The sequence below is a fragment of the Mesitornis unicolor genome, unplaced genomic scaffold, assembly GCF_000695765.1.
Source record: "Mesitornis unicolor isolate BGI_N332 unplaced genomic scaffold, ASM69576v1 scaffold19487, whole genome shotgun sequence".
In the NCBI taxonomy this organism is placed as follows: domain Eukaryota; kingdom Metazoa; phylum Chordata; class Aves; order Mesitornithiformes; family Mesitornithidae; genus Mesitornis; species Mesitornis unicolor.
Window position 1 is genome coordinate 40,647 of NW_010198612.1, and position 19,897 is coordinate 60,543.

At 39.7% G+C, this 19,897-nt stretch overlaps 1 protein-coding gene across 1 annotated transcript in view; it reads right to left on the minus strand.

Moving 5' to 3' along the window:
* Window positions 1-6,980: 6,980 nt before the first annotated feature.
* DPYS (dihydropyrimidinase) overlaps window positions 6,981-19,897 on the minus strand; it is a 29,487-nt gene continuing 16,570 nt past the window's right edge. Inside the window, exons 8-9 of the mRNA XM_010189197.1 lie at window positions 9,636-9,843; window positions 6,981-7,072 (exon numbers count right to left, since the gene is read on the minus strand). Of these exons, the coding sequence (XP_010187499.1) occupies window positions 6,998-7,072; window positions 9,636-9,843 (283 nt within the window). The 3' untranslated portion in view covers window positions 6,981-6,997. The remainder of the gene's footprint in view (window positions 7,073-9,635; window positions 9,844-19,897) is intronic.

A 19,897-nucleotide genomic window follows, 5' to 3' on the forward strand; every position in this document is an offset into this window, starting at 1 on the left:
AGCTGAACATTTTAGGCTGAGTCTTGACAAGTTTATTGCTGGTGGGAGTTGGATGTGCTCTTTTCAGTCCCCAGAGAACTCTGTGATTTGGTGACTTTTACAGAAAGCATTGCAGAGAACATATTAGACATGCACAACAAAAGCTTGTGTTAATTTGTGAATGTGCTGTCCCAGCCGCAGGGTGCCACCTCACAACTATTGCTGCCATTACACTAATCTGGAGTCACACACCTAAGGGGACTAATGCACTGTTTGCTTCTGTGACTATACACATGCATGCCCGTGTGCTGCAGGTGAGTTGGATGTCAGGCAAAGGAGGTAAGTTTGCTCTTCCCCATCTCCTTAAACCTGGGATACCAGAGATGATGGCACATTCTGCAGAGTTTCTTGAAATTCTAAAACAAATTCACCTTCAGTGCCTCAAAGGCATTGAGGTACTGCAGTGGTAGAACAGTTCTTACCCCCATCTACAGTATTAGGTCTACTCCTTCAGCTGCCCTGTGTTTGAGAAGAGAGTAGATGAAATACCCACTAAACTGTTCTCTTCAGCTGTACAGATGAAAAGGCAGCTCTGTCTCTCCCCTGCCATTACACAGAGACGTGCCTCTCATTCTCTGCAGACCTTACTTGGTTTCTGTTTTCTCCCATTTTTTCTGCCCTGTGAGCTGGGGAAATCTGGGAGTTTGTTTATCTTCATCTAACTTCTCTTCAGGTTGTTCAGCTATTCCCTCTGGCCTCTCTGTTTACCATAACCTCCAACCATATGATTACAGTGCTCAGTTCTTCTTTTTTTTTAATCTGTAAATTACAACAAAAAACAGTATTCCTATTAAATTTTTTTTTCTGTTCCTCATCTTGCCTACCCTCTCCTCACATTTCCTACATTTTATTTGGCTCTTTTCACTTGTCTTTGTCATTCAAAGTCTTCTTTCCTCTTTTGGTATGTTTTCTTCTGCTTCAATAGATCATTCTTCCCTGTACATAAAAACATGTATTTTTTTCTTTCTGCTGAGCACAAGTGAACTACAGGTACAGTTGAAATTTATTCATTTATTGGCATAATGGAAATGTTAAATATATTTCATGTTACTGAGCATTGTCTCTAACTGCCTGTCTAGGGCTTGTCAGAAATGTATACATATACCACCAGCACTTGGAACAAGAGTCTGAGGAGAAGTCTGGATTTTGCTTTTGACTCATTCATCCCTTTCCTTCCCCCAGCTCATGGCAGAGCTCAACTTCCTTTTTAAACATCCTTCACTAGTGCAGAAGCTGTTTGATTTACTGTGAAAAAATCCCCCAATTGGATCAAATCTGGTTTGCAAAATTAATGAAAGGCTGACCTCATTGTCTTGTGAAGGTAATTCAGAGAGACATGGTAGTGTTCCCGACCCTCCTGAAGCACCACACAAATGAGGCCATTTCCTTTCAACAACCATGGTTATAGAACTCTCCTCATCACCACCCCATGTCCCTGAACTTGGCTTGCTTCAAAGCTAAGGGCCTTTTTTTTTTAATCTGTGCCAGTTTTGTTGCAACATTTCATGTGGGCAGCTGGGTGTGCAAAGTCAGAGGACACTGAATTTGCAATTGCTTTTACCCTGATCCCTGTTTGGTCAGCATTGTCAAACTGACTCACTGTGTTTTCATCACAGTTTAAGTAGCCCAGAGATGCTTGCAATTAAAGATGAACAGACAAAGCCTTTCCTCTAATTCTGTTTTACTTTGCAAAAGTGGAAAGTAGGGATCAAAGACAGGATCAGTCTCTGTTGATGATGAAATAAAGCCTGAAAATGAGAATGTTATTGTCAACTTTATGGGACAGACTTCAAAGTATGTGAACATCCTTCATGGGTGCTGTTCTGCTTGAGAGTAACTTCCTTCTCATCTCATTCTTGATACACAATACCAGCCCTGCCCTCCAGTGGCCCAGTAAAGCTATATGCCCCAGTATGGCTACATTGCAGAGATCCCCTGGTACTTGAGGCTGGAGAGAGAAGCACTGCAGGTGTAGGTGCTTGCAACACAGCCATGAGCTCTTCACAGGCAGTGAAATGACAGCCAACAGGGCAATAAACACAAGATGAGGATGAAAGCAATGTTAGGGATGCCAGGATCAGATCTCCCAAATTCTTTTTCTGCTCCTGCACCTGGAATCCACATCACCAGGGAGAATGGGGTACTAAAGATCTCAAATTTCTGTCTGGCTGGGGAAAGTGATAAAAATATGGTCAGCAGATTTTTTTCTTTACTGTGTTTGAGCCTTCACCTTTCTATGCAAGAGCAGAGGGGAAAACAGCAGAATCCCAATGAGAAGTGCTAAAGTTTATTCTCTGCTTCAGCCTTGATGAAACAGATCCTTGTCTCCTCTGTACTGAGATGTATTGCTCAAGAGAAAAAAGGTTTTAATGCAGCAATGCCACCTCTCAAAGCAATCAGAGATAGCTGTCTCTTGCTGAGTGACCAACAGGCAGAAGGAAGAATCAAAGAAAACAAACATTTTTCTCAGTAGGCATTGGGGAAGCCTGAGGAGTGTGTCTAAATAAAGTAGGATTCAAACAGCTGGGAAAGCAATTGCTGTCTTACTTCCCTGTGAAAGACTCAAGGAAACTGCTGCGAAAGTAATCTCTAAACCAGATTTCCGTCCTAGTGCAGGGCGTCTGTTTGTTTAGGACAATAGTTAGGAAACAGCACCAACAACAACTTTGTGAGAATGTAATGAGCAAGCGATAGCTGGGATGAGGTTGTGGGACAAATTCAGGAGTCCTTTCCAGGTCTAGAGACTAAGGCAGGACTGAGAGTCCACTCTGTGCTCCTTCAGTGCTCCAGTTTAGGACCTGTGCTAACACAAATGTGTTTTATAATCCCATTTCATGCCAAATTAAGTATATGCCTACAAGAAAAAGCATCCTACTATGTTTGGCTCTGCTATCACACATTACTGGTGTTTTGGAATAGGGACCTCAGCAGTTGCAAAGTTATATCCCTATGAAGATATCACCATTATAGTGTGCCTCATAAAAGTGGAAAAAGAACAAGGACCACAGGCATTTGGAGTCTTACCTTCAGTAGTAGTGCCTGAATTGCACAACAGAAATACTTTTGATGTCACACAGTTTCTCAAGGGGTATTACTTGGCACTGTGCAGCTAGAGGCAGGATTCAGGTACTAGGGTCCACATATGTCAAGGTAAAACTCATAGATTTCACAAACCTGACAGGCTTAATAACTTGTTGCACTCAAGGATATAAAAATACAGTATATGGTGTAAATCCCAGTTCACAATGCGCACGTAATTTTTTTCCATGACATCTGTACAATAGTTAAAATAGTCATTGGAATTGAAAAGTAGGCATTTGTTTAGAACAAAAGACAAAGGGGTGTAATCCATGGTACAGAGGAAAAAATACCAACATACAGATCAGGAACTCTTGGCTAATTGTACAGAAGCTTCTTCATTTCTAATCCAACAAAATCTGTAGGAAATATAAAAAGATTACACACATAATATACTTCCATGGTTTGGAAAGTCAGTTCGTAAAATGGGTGTTTATATAACTCATAACTACTTGCTGTTGTCACACTGTGAAAACATCTGTTTTTAGAAAAATCACTAACTTTGTTTCTTTTGCTTTCATGGTCTGCAGTCTTTTGTATTGCTTTGATCTCCGTAGCTGTCCCATGAGCCCAAAGGACATTTGAAAGTCCTGGGCACATCCACAGTATCAAAAGGACTGGTAGCCTTTAGTCCTGGGCTTCATTTCTGTAATAATTGAATCATTTTGGCCTTGAGAAACTCACTTAAGCCAACACTGGATGTTAAGCATCCAGTTAAACAGAAGGCCACCAGGTCGAGGGAGGTGATTCTCTCCCTCTCCTCCACTCTTCTGAGACCCCACCTGGAGTACTTGGAGGCCCCTAAAACAAGAAGGACATGGACATATTAGAGTGGGTCCAGAGGAGGGCCATGAAGATGATGAGAGGGCTGGAGCACCTGCCTTATGAAGCCAAGGTTGAGAGAGTTGGGGTTGTTCAGCCTGGAGAAGGCTCTGGGGAGACCTTACAGCAATCTTCCAGTGCTTAAAGTGGACCTATAGGAAAGATGTGGAGGGACTCTTAATCAGGGAGTATAGTGACAGGACAAGGAGTAATGGTTTTAAGATGAAAGGGGGTAGATTTAGATTAAATATTGGGAAGAAATTCTTTACTCTGAGAGTAGTGAGACACTGGTCTAGTGGAAGGTGTCCCTGCCCATGGCGGAGCGGTTGGAACCAGATGAGATGAGTCGGCACCCTGTCAAGCTGACTCTTAAAACTGACCAATGTAGGGGAATTTACCACTTTCCCTGGGATATTATTCCAATGTCTGATTGATCTCATGGTAAAAAGAAATCTTCTGAAGTTCAGTCGGAAGCAACTTGTGTCCATTACCCCTTGTCTTTTCCATGTGACTCCTTGTGAAATGAGAGTCTCCATCTTCTTGGTAGCCACCCTTCATGTGCTGGTACATGATAAGGTCCCCCTAAGCTTTCTCTTCCCAAGGCTGAACAGGCCCAGTTTTCTCAGCCTTTCTTCATACAGCAGCCCTTCCAGTCCTCTGATCATCCTCATTGCCCTTCTCTGGACCGCTTCCAACCTGTCCACATCTTTTTTTGTATAGTGGAGACCAAAACTGGACACAGTACTCAAAGTGTGGTTTGACCAGTGCCTAGTAGAGAGATAATGACTTCTTTATCTCTGCTGGTGATGCCCTTTTTAATGCAACCCAGCATCTTCTTGTCTGTCTTTCCAGCTGCAGCACACTGTTCACTCATGTTGAGCTTGTCATCCACCAAGACCCCCAGGTCCCTTTCCAAAGGACTGCTCTCTAGCCAGGTGGAACTCAGTCTCAGCTGCATTCTTGGATTATGTATTCCCAGATGCCAGACCTTACATTTGTCCTTGTTGAACTTCATACAGTTCCTGCTAGCCCACTCATCCAAACTGTCCAGGTTTTCCTGGAGGGTGGCTCTCCCTTCTGGAGTGTCAACTACCTCACTCATTTTGGTGTCATCAGCAAACTTCATCAGGGAGCTCCTGATCCCAACATCCAGATCACTAATGAAGATATTAAATAGTGTCAGACTCAATGTTGATCCCCGTGGGACCCCACTTTTGACTAGTTGCCAGTTAGAGAATGAACCATTTACTGCCACCCTCTGGGTATGGCCCATCAGCCAGTTCCCCATCCACTGCACAGACCACTTATCTATGTTGTAGTTTTTTAGTTTTTCAAGGAGAAGGCTGTGGGGGACCCACTTATTATTACTTCCAGTTCTTACAATAAAATTCCTTTTAAAGAGAAATTGCAACGACAACTTTCATGCAGAAAGCCCAGTATAATGTTTATTCATTACTGTTTTCTCTTATGAAGATGATTGTGGATTGATTGTTTGAATCAGAATGCAGTGCTTTGGTGGGGACAGCAGGGTCATTTTCATTTGCTTTTATCTACAGAGAAGAAAAAGACAACATGATATAATCTTTCAAAAGAAAATCTCTGCTTTGCAATTTGTCACTCAGAGAGGTAATAATGGAGAAAGAGTGCTAGGAGCTAGAAAGAACGATTATTACTCCCTCACATTGCAGCTTTAGCCTTTAGTCCTTTCTATTATAAAAGCTTTCTCCCTATGACAGAGGAAAACAAATAGCATGCTGCACTCTGTTGCTGCTTTTGATGCCCTGGATGAGGTTCACTGTGAGGGAGCTTTAAAGGAGTTATACAATGAAATGTGAAAAAGCTAACTTTGCTCTCCCACCATTGCAGGTTTGTTCCCATCCTCATATTAATTATCAATAAGAACATTTTATGTGAGGTGTGAACTGGGGCTTTACATCCATCTATTGGGGAATAATTTCTCAAGCTAGCTGATCTCATTGTTTGTACATATATGCACCCAAAAACTCAGCCTGGATTTTGTCATGCTTACTGCCACCCACTGTGCCCCTGACTCATATTAAACTGCTGTAGTAGACAACATTTCAGCTGCAGTTGGCATATAGCAGCATCATACCTCAGTTGTGCTTGCTGGAAGACTTACCTACTTCTTCTAGTTTTCACTGAAGCATTTCTTCTGCTTGTTAAGCAGTCAAAGAGTGGGGTGTCTTAGTCCTTTCCCCCCACTGCCTTATCCCACCCACATGTTGCACTGCACTGATCCTCGCAGGGTTCTTCTGAGAGACAGTTCAACTCACTAAGTCAACAGAAAACTAACCCAGAAAAGGGAAGCTAATTGTTTCCTACTGGCTTAGCAAGTAAATCAGCTTAGAAAGATCTACTGATCAGCAGGGTGTATGCAGGTAAGGGAGTGTCAATAACCAAGCTACACACTGTGGATGCTGGAGAGGAGGGAAGGGGAGATGCTGGGTATTATTTCCCCATTGGCAGCACTGAGCCTTACAGCAGCTCAACCATCCATTAGACACCTGCTGGCACTGACTGCAGCATCTCTATTGCATGAAGACAGCTGTTGTCCTTGCAAAACAGATCTATCAACTTAACCCAAACAGCACAATTGGTGGAGAGTTATAGTCTGTAACACAGGGAAATATTTTCATTTTTCACATCAAGCTTTTTTTTTTTTCACCTGTACATCTGAAAGCCAAATATTTATGCACTGTTTGTACTCCTGGTGCTTACTGAACTCAGTTTTTCTATAGGCCTTCATACCCATGTTGGTGTCTAGCAGCTGAAACTCCATTTGCTTCTCTCAACTGAACTTTTTAAATGAGGCTTCAATCAGAAAGAGGTCCTCAATACCTGGGCTGCCACAAATTTTCATCAAATTTAAAAATACTAAGACAACTCAGCTTCTGAAAGGGCTTATTTCAGACAAGCCTGTCACAAGCTAGAAGGCCTGCTGCACTTCTGTTTTCATGGTTTCAGAGAAGCATTAAATAAAGTAGTTTTCACTAATTAAAAGAGACAGTTACCTGCAAGAGCCTGGAGAATGAGCCTATTATTTTGGTGCAACGAATGTTTCTGAGACCACATCTGTATATGGTGCTCTCTTCACAGGAACAGGCTGACAGACCTGCAATAAAATATTTCAAATATTTCACTGTATTTGCCCTCCCCTTGCGATGGCTAACTGGACACAATGAAAATAGCAGTCCTATGATAACCCAACTTTTTATGTTACTCATCTCAACACTTTCATCAAACCTCTCTCTTGAAAATATCCCTTACACTGGGATAAACAGTTCAGTTCTCAGCTTTCATAAGGAGCTGGTGGCTCAATCTGTTCAACACTGAAACAAAGCGATTCTAGACCTAATTTTTTTAAGAAGCAACTGACCATGTTCCATCTCATTGTATTGATGCTTCTCCCTTCCTTAGTCCAAAGAGATCTTGGAGTGGCAAATCCTTCATAAATAAATATGATATGATAAAACACGATCATAAATCAATCAATCTGGTTTTTTCTGTATATTTTTTTAATCATTGTTCACTTACTTCAGAATATCCCAGGAGTGAACAGGTATAGAGAACACAAACCTGAGCTGCTCTCCAGAACAGCTGACTCACTGCATGTTCAAGCTATAAGCTTTGTTAAAATAAACACATTTTCCAGTGATGCTCTTGATACAGGTAAGAGAGGTTAATGTCCTTCAGTGAAACAAACCAAATCCTGCCTTGTGTGGGTATCTACCATTCACCAGCTGCTGGCTACAGGAAGTTAAGCTGTTTGAAAAATCACTTCTGAAGACATTTTGTATTTGATGTTTTGGTTAAGGGAAAATTCTGTCTAGCTTTGATGGGAAATCAAAACCACCATGTTCACTTAGGTCTTTCAGAATTCTATAATTATCAAATTTCTCTTAAATTGTAGTTTAGTTTTGATATACACCTACTTCTAACATGGGATATAAGGCTTTACCAGAGATGCCAGGATCTGTAGTCACTAAAACTCAGCTGTGGCTACAGCATCAAAGGGATTATTATTGCACAACAAAGAAAGTGCTATAATAATAAGCAGCTGTCATTAACAAAATACCAATAATTTTCAATGTCCAGCAGATTAGACAGACTCACAGGCACATACAATTTTGTGCATGATACATATCCCGCTGAAGGACTATGAACTCTAAGACAAACACTGCAAAGAGAATCTATCTAGATTAAAAATGCAGAATGAGTTTACTGTAGGTGAGCAGTTCTCACTCTGTGAGACAAACTTATCTGCAGCTGGCCATGTAATTGTATGACTTTGGGGTGATTGTTTCAATTCAGGTTAATGTTCAGTGGAAAGGGAAGATCTTTTCTCCAGACAAATTCACAGTTAGGACTACTGGTTCACTTCTCTACCAGGTTTGGGAAATCTAGGAACAGATTATTTTCTTTGCCCTTTCTTTCTCCCAGAAACACTAAGCTTTATTCACACTGCAAAGCTGAACAGAATATATAACATTAGTGGACAGATTTAAATAAGGAATCTGTTTTCAAAATAAAAAGCAAAGTAGAAACAGCATAGTTAGATGCCAACATAATGCAAGTGAAAATACCTTATTTTATCTAATTTACACTGACTTGTACCGGTACCAAAAAAGAGAGTATACCTTTATGTTTGGAAAACCCCAAAATGCAATAATTTGTTTTCTGTTCTTAGTTCCCAGGGAAAAACTATGTGCTCATGAGGGGCCTTCCCTGCCTATCCACTGTATTATGTGCACCAACTTGCAGATAGCCCAGCAGCCTCTGTGAAAGTGTGGTCTTTGGAGGAAAGCCTCACTCAGCCGCTTTTACATGCCTTTCTCAGTCCACCAAGACAACGGCAGGAAGAAATATACAGAATTATCTTGGAATCATTTCAATGGGCCATATATCACATGGATGCTAGTCTGATTCAGCTTTTAGATCCTGCAGTGAATCTCATTGATTCAGGTTGTGATTTGCAAATATACTTAGTCTGGATGCTTTTGAAAAATCTACCCACGATAAGTAGCACTAAGGACTCAAAAGTGTTCTTCATAAATGCTTGCATGGTAAATAGGCACTGAAAATTCAATCTTCATGCATTTTGCAATATTTCTCTTCTAAAAAAATACAGAACAAGAGCTTGAACAGAGAAAACTTGCTTGGTCCAGCAGTGCGCTTCGTGCACGTTCAGCTTTTAACACATTCATGCTGTAACAGAGCCAAGTGTTCAGTATTCTACAGGGTTTAGCTTCAAACATCTGATCCATGAAAGAGTTAGAAAATTATTGATCTCTTCCTCAATATAAGATTCCTTTCTGCATATGATGTTAAGCGTCTCTGATTTTTAGTGAAATCAGTGACAGAATCTAGCAGTTAACGAGATTACCCATGAGCAAAACTCTGTCCACTTTTATTGCAAGTGGGACGTGTTTATTTTAAAAAGTACTCAGGCTTAGTCTATGAAATGTACAGACTACTCAAAGAGCAGGAACTACTCTACAATATTTTTCTGTAAGATAAGGAACAATAAAAATTGAGTCCTTAGTTTCATTTCCTCCCACCTGGGCAGATTTTGATTAGTAAGGGAAATTACCATTGAATCCCCAAACCTCTCTTCCCAAGAGCTAGTTATCCTCATGTTGTAGAACACATTACAGAGATTTATTAGTTTAATTAACCTGCTCTCGCTGCTTGACTCGTTTGTAGACATATGGAGGGAATGGTGGACGGGAGACATATTTGCCTTCTCCTGCTGTGACATTGAAAATTCCACCTTCATAAACCACTTTGCCTCTTGAAACTGTCGCAACTGGGACTCCATGGCAGACCATTCCTTCAAATATATTGAAGTTGTTGGCCTGGTGATGTGTCTTTGCAGATATTGTCCTGTGTTTACAAAACAAACAACATCCAAAATTATTATGATCCTTGCATTTTACTTCATTATAATATTTGGAGAAATTTATAAAGGAAGAAAATTTAGCAGCATTGTTAAGCTACGACATTGTACAGTACATCATGGAACAGCTGTAAAAATAGGATAGAGCATTAACATTTCATTGAACAGTAATTGCATTTCAAAGAATAAGGGGGGAGTCAAAAGGACAGAACTTTGCAGCCTTGAAACACAAAATTTTCCACTAGAAAAAGATTAGTGGAAAAAAATCAGGTTGTAACATTTTATTTGGATAATATGGTTTCATTCTGTCCTGTCAAACAAATACCTAGGCTTGATAAGGTCAGAAAAAGCTTTGACATTTTAGCTAGAATGACTTGCAATTTTGAGTTAGAAAAGTATGGCTGTAATGTTTCAAAGATAGAGACTCACGAATAACACAAAGACTATTTCACTGGAAAGTCAGTAGATGATAAAGAATTTTGATAACTCTTAAACTCAGTTGGATTGATCCAGTGACTGGTAGCACAAATATCATGATGCTGCTAAATAATAATGACAACATCACACTTCTACATACCTTTCCTCCAAGGGTATTAAGCAAACTATCATTTTAGACCTCAACAGTACTGACGTGAGTTATGGCAACCTTTGTTTATGCACAGACCTCATTCTTTATGATCACCATTTTCCTATCCAATGTCTCCAACTCTAACTGGCTACATTAATGGCAGAACCAATGCTAGAGCTGATATTAGCATCTGGAAGTGCAGGCTGTGTATACTTCCTTCATTATCTATATTCCCTACTGAGCTACTTACTACCTACTCTATCTAAAATGGTCACAAGATTTTGAATTTTAGTTTATTATTGTATTAACTTCCTATTTCAAATCTACAGATTTTTAAAAATAATTTGCAGATTTTATACTGATATTGTAATCTGTAATTTCTGAAAGTAAGGAAGCTTCATGCTTTTGGCTAGCAGTCAGGATTTTCCAGAATGGGTGGTCACACAATCAAAAACCTATTGCATATACATAGCATTAACATTATTCCAGAGACTACATCTTTTGCAAAAGAATTATCAAAGTCAAAACTAATATGAAATATTAATAGATTAAAATATTGATCTATTTGGATAAGAATTTTCTAAAACTTTAGTTAACATCCTTATCAAAATGAGAAAACCACAAAAAAATCTGTATCTTTCTTGACATACAGCCATTTTCAAAAGTAATCACATACTAAATATTTCAAATAAGTACTTATACAGAGGTAAAAAGAACTTGTGTGATGATACTTAGTTTTCCTTTCTTATCTTTCTGTTGAACTAGGAGAAATTAGTTCTACTAAAGGCCACATTTAAATCTCGGTGGTAACTGGCTTTTTAAAGGCTGTATATATATAGAAATACTTTCTATGGCCAATCTGCCCATAGGAATAAAATCTTTTCCTTATTCAGCACACCTTGGACAGAAAACTTATGTATGCCTGCTCACCAGTATCAGCATCATCTTCTAGATTCACAGGGGAAAGAGCGAGTAACAGAATTCAGACCTCTCCTGTATTCACCAGTCCTATGAATACTGTCCAACAACTTTACCATGGGTGTTATAATAGCCCTAAAAAGAGATTGTGAACATATTCCTCTAGCTTATTGCATTACCCATATGGGTCCAATTGCTAGAACAGTAAGTAAGAACAACTGTAATATAATTATCTTCGGCATTCTTTGGGTATTTATTATATCAAATTGCACAGTAGTACTGGGACATGAAAAGAAAAATGGAAAAGGTAATTTGAACAAATGAACAGAAAAATAAGCAACATCCTTCAATTCAACATGTGACCTCTTTAAATGTGCTACAGCAGGATCACTAGAGGTAAACAAACCTCAGAGGTAAGTATGTCTTTCATAAAAAGATACAAAATGAGTGGAAGTTAGCACACTGAAAAGAAATATCCGTTGGTACAGATAAACCTTACGACAAAACAGATTTCCCAGAGCTTGTCTCAACAACAAGCTTCTATAGAACTCATTTATAATTCTTCTATTAAAACAGGCCTTAGATCACACTGCCCTTTCTGAAGGTGAAGAGCATTCTCCCTGTTGGAGATGACTGAAATTTGTCTCTGACTTAACCCTTTAACATTATCAATGGCAGGGAAAGTTTCAGATAGCAACAAATTAAAACAGAAGTAAACGGTATGCTTGGGTCTGAAGCTGACAACTCAGCAGCCTTATGCAACTGACTGTTTACTGCTGTACCAGCCATTTCAGTAGCAAGCAGCTTGCCAGGAATCTCAGCAAAATTCCAATGTTTACTCCAAATGTCTGGACACTATTGAACACTCAGCTAATGGCAAGAACAGCTGTAACCTACTTATAATCCAAGAAATCAAGACTGCCACTGTAGTGAAGTATAACGTAACAGCTGCCTCCAGCAGCCTAAGTGATGCTTGAGGGATTACTCAACATGAAAGAGCAGATTCTGACTCCAGGATCCAAAAACCTGTATTGGATTTTTTCAATAAATTTTGTAAAAATCTCTAATTCTGGTTATAAATTACAGTGGCTCTTGTTTCAAGCAACCCTTTCTCAAATGGAGACCAAGATCAGAATGATTACTTTAACTTTTAAAAGAACATTCTTTTCTACAAAGAGGATACTGTAAAGATATCAGGCCCTGTCTTGTTCCTACTTACATAAGTGTTTCCATGTAATTAACTTTAGCTGCTTTTGATACAGCTGTCTTACAAAGAGGTTTTGGGCTATCAATATGAAAATTGACTTTTCCCTAGTTCCAAAGAGGAAGACATGATCCTGAAATTGTCTTTCTTCAATCCAGTGCTTCTGACCAACTAATTTAGAGTCCAGTAGCAATTGTTTTAGTCTAAGAGCAATTACTAGATTTTCTCTGATTGTGTGAGGATTCAGTGAGCCTGTATTCATTTATGCTCTGTGAGAAAGGGCTTTACAGCCATTCCTAGAATAGTATATCTAAACAAACAACAAACTAAAGTTTGAAATTTATAAAAGAGCATCATATTAGACTAACACAGCAAGCTGTAGGGTGAAAATCAAGACTGTACAGATGGTCAGCTCAAAAGCTGTGCCCTGAAGTTTTGTTAAGGAGTTAGATGTATCAGTTTTCATTTCAAGTCAAACACAAACCAAAAGCATCATAAACATGTCTAGGCCTCAGTCAGAGCCTGAAATACTAAACAGTGAGTTACAGTCAGGCAGGGGTGAACTGGATAAAGGGAAACCATTAGACATTAGAGTGATCTTCTACCCCTCACAATGCATAGGACATGAAGCTACATCAGCCCAGTGAAGGTGGATCTGCAGGACTAGAGTGAGCTCTAGAACCTAAACTTTGACTGCTTTGAGGAGTATCACTTTAATTTTCTAGGTGGGCATAAGAAAATGAAGAATTCAATAACTTTCAATGGAAACTGGAGGTGTACCTCACAGTTTTCTTTAAACAACCCAGGTACAGGAATATGAAAGAATTCTGTAGTTGACAGTCCTTAGGCAAGAACGGCTGCTCAACATCTCAGTAAAGGGAGGACACTTATAATTAATTAATAATTCATTTAAAACATAGTAATAAAGGCAGCTAAAAAATGACCTGAGTGCATTGCTGAAGAGAAAACAACTGCTTCTTTGACAACTGCCATAGAAAATGAACTTATGTAAGAGTGAGTATTTGAGCTGTAAACAACATCTCTCAGTGCTTACAGCGCAGTATCTCTAAGCTTTTTGGTGCTGGGGGTAGGTGAGAAATGCCAGTTTGCTGAGGATAGTATCAGCCTTTGCAAGTTGCCTCTTTACATCACTTTCAGATGCCTTTGAACTCTCCATATTATTAAACTACTTTTCTAAAATCCAGAAAAAAATAACTACATCGTTCACCTTTCTGTGCTGTCCTGAGCCACCACTCATTTATAATGATAATTAAATTGAACTTTGCTAATGTTAGAGAGTCAGTTTTATTAAAAAGAAAAACAAAGAGGGGAAAAAAAGAGGAAAAAGAAGAAAGTCTTAAAAACTAGGTGCAAAAATGCTAGCTATAAGCCTATAAGGTAGACTAAAAACCCCATGGCCTGTTTTATGTTCAGGAATTGCAATAAACTGCATGTGCAAATATATGCAGGCACCTATTCATAAAATTGTATTCCTAGACTCTTAAAAATACCTTTAAATAAGCACTGCCTTTGAGTAGCCATATGAAGTGAGGAGATTTGTGGGTAAAATAACAAATGCAAGAAGAGGTAAGTATTTAATGTTTGGGAGCTCCAAATCAAAGTGACTTACCTGAGGGACAGGGTTCTTTATTTCATGCAATCATATCTCCTAAAATTCATCATCTTAGGATGGGTAGAGAATGACAACAAAAGTATTTTTCTGATTATGGTAAGTAACTAATTTGTCAACAAGACCATCAGCCTGGTCCTATCAATCATTCCAAGCTGATATGGGATAATGGGAAATAAAAATTGTCAAACTGTATGATGGGCAGGAGTAAAACAGTAATGAGAAATTAAGCTTGCAGAAAAGCATAAAAAGAGAGGAAAATACAAATTAGTCTATTCAATGATTAAGGAAGATCTGGAAGTGACTACCAGGTAGAAAAAGGCAAGGTTATATAAGGAGAAAATAAGATAAATTTAATTTGTTTTGTTACATTTCTAAGATACAGTTCTCTAAAGAGAGCAGCTGACATTTTGCGAGACAGCAAGTTACTAAGGAAATGTACATCATGCTCTCTCAGAGAGGCTTATTTTGTTACAGTTCACAGAACCACAGAGTCATTGAGGTTGGAAAGCATCTCTGGAGATCATCTATTCCAAGCCCTCTGTTCTGATCAGGATGAGCCAAAGTAGGTTTCTCAGGACCGCGCCCAGTCAGGTTTTAAGTATCTCCAAAGATGGAGACTCCACAATCTCTTCAGGCAACTTGTAACAGTGTTTGATCACACTCACAGCAAAAAAAAAAAAATCTCTTTCTTATGCTTAAATGGAATTTTATGTATTTTAATTGTGCCTATTTTTTCTTTCTCCATGTCCCTTTAATTTGAGATAACAGGCCTTTGACAGGAACTCTGATTCTGGTGAATTAGTGTACATTCATGCACGCATAGGATTGCACTTGTGCAAAAGAATATGGGGCTATTAAAAATGCTAGAACATACTTGTCCTGTGCATACATATTTGTATGTCACATTATTTCATTTTGCCTCATTGTGTCTAGATGCAGTTATTCATATACTTAGTATTCAAAATTATGCTCATTCATCAAAAGAGTAAGGCAGTTGCAGTATTATTTATTCTAATCATTTACTAACATCTTGGTTTCTTCCTCTTTCATCTTATGAGAAATTACAGGCAGTTGCTTGGCAAAGACTGCTTAAACGTTGTAACTTGTCCCCACTTAAGCCTCTGAGGCTGAAGACTTGACTACAAATGAGACAGACATAGGCTGCAGATTTTGATCCTATCAAATGCAAAAGATTTATCCATGAACAAATCTATACACAAACAAAGGCATTAAGGAAACATATTCCAGCAGACTGGGGCACTCTGACTTCTCACTGATTTGCATCCAGTCACTGTTTCCCCTAAAATGCATAAACACCACCAGAAAGGGGGGCTCGAAACCACGTCTTCCCTCATCATGACATACCAGGTAGATTACTGAGTAGCATGTCATTTTCCTCCCTCTCCTCCTCACCTCAGGACTCCTGGCTTCCCTGCTTATCAGAGACCCTGCTCCAGCAGCTTTGTGCTTGGGGATGCAGCCATCACTGCTGTGCTCAGGGTTGAGCCTGACTCCATTGACACACGTGGGGCACAGGATGGGCCTGCCAAAGAGGGCCACTCCTGTGGAGCCCAAGGAAGCTAGAGTGAGAAGCTGTTACCTGCACAGCCAGCTCTGCCTCTGCATTCAAAAGTAGCTAACTTCTAGGCTATATGTAGTGAGTGGAAAAAACCTGGTGGCTGAAGCTTCCCAGACTGCATGCTGTTATAATAAAGGGTTGAACTTAGAAAGTTAAACTTCATTCAGGACAGGTTTTTTTTATCCCTATTGCTGTTTGATCTTGCCTTTGGGGCCTGATCCAGGGCTTATTTGCAAGGCTTTGGCAGGCTACAGTGAGTTTATTGAGCCCTAATATCTGCCAGTAGCTAAATGTCTCTTATGAGATCTTTAGCACCTGCAGTCCCTACTTTACCAGTGATGCTCAGCTCTTTTGAAGGTCTGAATTGGGTACTGCAGTATTTAGATTCCTTGCTGAGCATTTTCAAAACAAGGCCTAGAGATTTTGTATTCTTGCTTGCTTTCAAATAGCTAAAGGCATCAGCTATAGAGGACACTGACTTGCTGAGTGGTGACATTCCCTTTTCCTTGCTTACTCTGCCCTCTCCTCCTGGAGTAGTATTTACACTTGCTTTTGTTTCACAAATTTAGGCTGTTATATTATTTGTTTACAGCTAAAAGAAATGAACATTCTTGATCAAAGCACAGACTAAAATAAGACAGTACAGTGAGTACATATTTGCTGCCTACATGTGTTTTTCCAAGGAGTTCTCACAAAACAATTCTGTGTGCACAGGCTGTACTTGGGATGCTGAAGGTGTTGAGGTCTGCAAGATGATGTTTGGTAACACATGGCTGCAATAAACCAACCGGTCCTTTTAGTATTTGTGTGTTCTTTAATAAATATGCAATGAGTATAAGGAAGCTAAGAAAGAGACCTGATCTGGCAGAACTCACAACCCATCTTTTCCAATGCAGTTTCTCATTTATACATTTAATATGTTTCTTCCCAATACTGCTTGCTTTCATGCAGACCTGCCCAGACTAGTATTTGGAAGCCTTTAAATACAGTAGCAAATTCAGTAACTGTTCATATAACATTTTCTGCAGAAATTACCAGAAAATGCTACAGAAATAGGCCAGTCAATGAAGCTGACCCATAGAAGAAAAGCCTTAGTTATAGTGGCAGATTGCTAGAAGTGGAATTGCAATTGCTCCCAGGTTGCACAGCTGTCATGTTGAATTCACTATGTTTTTGAAATCTAAAAAGAGAAAATCCTGAGTGCCCAGACAGCACCCAACATGTTGCTATTGTGCAATAATGTGGGAGTGAAAATGCAGCTGATTTTGTAAGAAAATGTTTTTGTATTTTGAATAATCATAGAATCATAGAATGCTTTGGGTTGGAAAGGACCTTTAGAGGTCATCGAGTACAACTCTCCTGCAGTTAGCAGGGACATCCTCGACATCAGGTTGCTCAGAGCCTCATCCAACCCGACCTTCAATGTTTCCAGGGTTGGGGTCTCTACCACCTCTCTGGGCAACCTGTTACAGTGTTTCATCACTCTCATTGTAAAAAATCTCTTCCTTATATCCAGTCTAAATCTACCTTTCTTTAGTTTAAAACCATTACCCCTTGTCCTGTCACAACAGGCCTTGCTAAAAAGATTGTTTCCATATAAAAAGCTTTACTACTTCAGAACAACTTCAGAATCTTCCTTATAGACTTTCTACCACAGACTGTGATAATCCCAGTTCCTCACAGCAATACTTGAGCAATTCTTTAGGTTCATAACAGCCAGTATTTCAAGACAACAGCAACACAGCATGAAATCAGAACTGGAAAATTTCATTTTCTTTTCTTACAGGATTTAGATTTACAAACAAGAAAAATGTCATGCTTAAAAGAGGAGGGAGTTTGCAAGAAAGAGGAACAAGACTATTGTGAAATTGAAAATCACTCACAGAAGTCAACAAAAGCACGAGGCTGCACCTTGTGTAATATCTTAAATGGTTGAAGTCCAATAGCTAGATCCAAACAGCTGGGCTGTTTGTGCCCTCTTCAGGATTTGTAGTGAACTGAACAGACAAGCACTAGTGAGATTTATTTATTCTTACTCATGTAGTTCACACAATTGTACCTGCAGAGAGGCTTGTTCCTAGCAAAGCCAAAGAGATAAACAATGGGAACAGTACCAGATCAGAAAAAAGTACTGGCTGGACTTAAAATCAGCTTGCTCAGTAAGAGAATACAGTTAAATGTTTGAAAAAATATTTGAAGAATAATGGCAAAAGGCAATGAGAGCACTCAGGAGAGAGTGAAGGGAGGCAGAAGCAATGTTTGGGAGGCTAAATTATTTATCCTAAATAAAGGATAAATAATTTCAGGAGCTGACAAAGCACTTTGAGAACTATGTCAGAACTCTGCTATCCTAGTTTCATTTGTCCTCAGGGAAAGCAGAATTGAGTTCAGAAAAGAATCCTTCAGGTTTGTTTTTTTAATCAGAGCTCACAGCTCCACTGTCCTGAAATAGTTCACTGCTAGTATCTCAAAATATGCTTGCTCAACATGCCAGAAGGCATAATGCACACAAAAGTCTCTCTGACCCAGCACTGAGCAGGCCTCTATGTTTATTGGGGTTGACACTCCTAAAACTTCTTTTGCTGGTGCTGCCAGTTTTTTTATGGGACTTCTGAATAGCAACCTCAATGTCCTCAAGCTTTGCAGCTTAAAACACAGAATTCTTTTCCTCTCACTCTCACACATGGATATACTGCAATTAGCGAGAAATTAAAAAATCAGGAGATTGGTCAAGACAACTTTTTTGTGTAAGGTAAATCTAGGATTAGGGCTTTTTTCTTCCATTTGGCTTCCGAAATCAGATTTGCTGAGTTATGTTTCAGAACTTTCCTCTATCATGAGTAGAGCTTAAACTCATGTTTTTTTAAAAAAACAAAGGCTGAAAATCAAATGCTACAACAGCTCAGGCTTTAGGAACACCAAATACTGTGATAACTTGATGAAAGCTGGCCACACAGTCATCATTCCCAGCACCCCAAAAAGCTCATCTGTGGTTAGTGATTGCTATCTTCTGTGGATTTACTGACTATTTGGATGACACTGATGAAGAGATTTCAAGGAGGGTCAATGTGTGCCTTCAGTGCTGTTGTATGCTTATTCTGCTCACTAGAGCTGAGCCCAAGACAAAAGTACCAGCCCAGCACACCTCCTGACCTGCTGCTCCTGCTGTGTATTGTGCTGGCTGTGGTCATCTGTAAGGCTCAGCTGTTAAAGTGCCTGCAGTTTTAACCTGCTCAGCACTAGAACAGTGGAGATACACTCGCACAGGCCATAGGCATCTCAGTTGAGAAAGACAGCTCCCAAGGTGAGTGGACTCTGTGAGAGCCAGCTGTCAGATCATTGCCAAGCAGTTTAAGCAAGACCAGGAAATGAGCAAAAGAGCCAGAGCAAGACTCAAGAAGTGTAATTATTTAGGTATTTATAATGGTGTGAATATACCTGAAGATGGGAATCAGCTGTAATGCACAGTATGCTGTGTGAGTTGAGGCTCTCAGAAAGAGGCTCTTCTTTCTGATGTCCAATGACAGGACAAGGGGCAATGGGTGCAAGCTGGAGCATAGGAGGTCCCATGTGAGCATGAGAAAAAACTTTTTTACTGTGAGGGTGACAAAGGACTGGAACAGGCTGCCCAGAGAGGTTGTGGAGTCTCCTTCTCTGGAGACATTCAAGACCCACCTGGATGTGTTCCTGTGTGACCTGGTCTAGGTGATCCTGCTCTGGCAGGGGTTTGGACTGGATGATCTTTCGAGGTTCCTTCCAACTCCAAACATTCTGTGATTCTGTGATTCTGTGAGACACTGCATGCCCTTTGTAGCGAAAATGTAGCAGGGCATCAAATCATGCAGTGTGAGAGATCAGCACACCTATGCACCTGTTGGTGTGACAAGCTCTATTCTAGCAGACTTACTGTGCACAAAATCAGAAAATGCCTTAAATAAAAGCATAAGCATGCACAGCTTGACCTTCGAAACTAAGCTCAATCTTGGCTCTACCACTCTATTTGCTCTATCAGCTATGGAGAATGTATTAGGAAGGTAAGACCACACACTTTCACCATCCATCCTGATAACCTTTGAATATATTTGATATAGCTATTTCAAAACCAGCAGTACTCTGAGTACCCAGTCCCTTGAACAGGA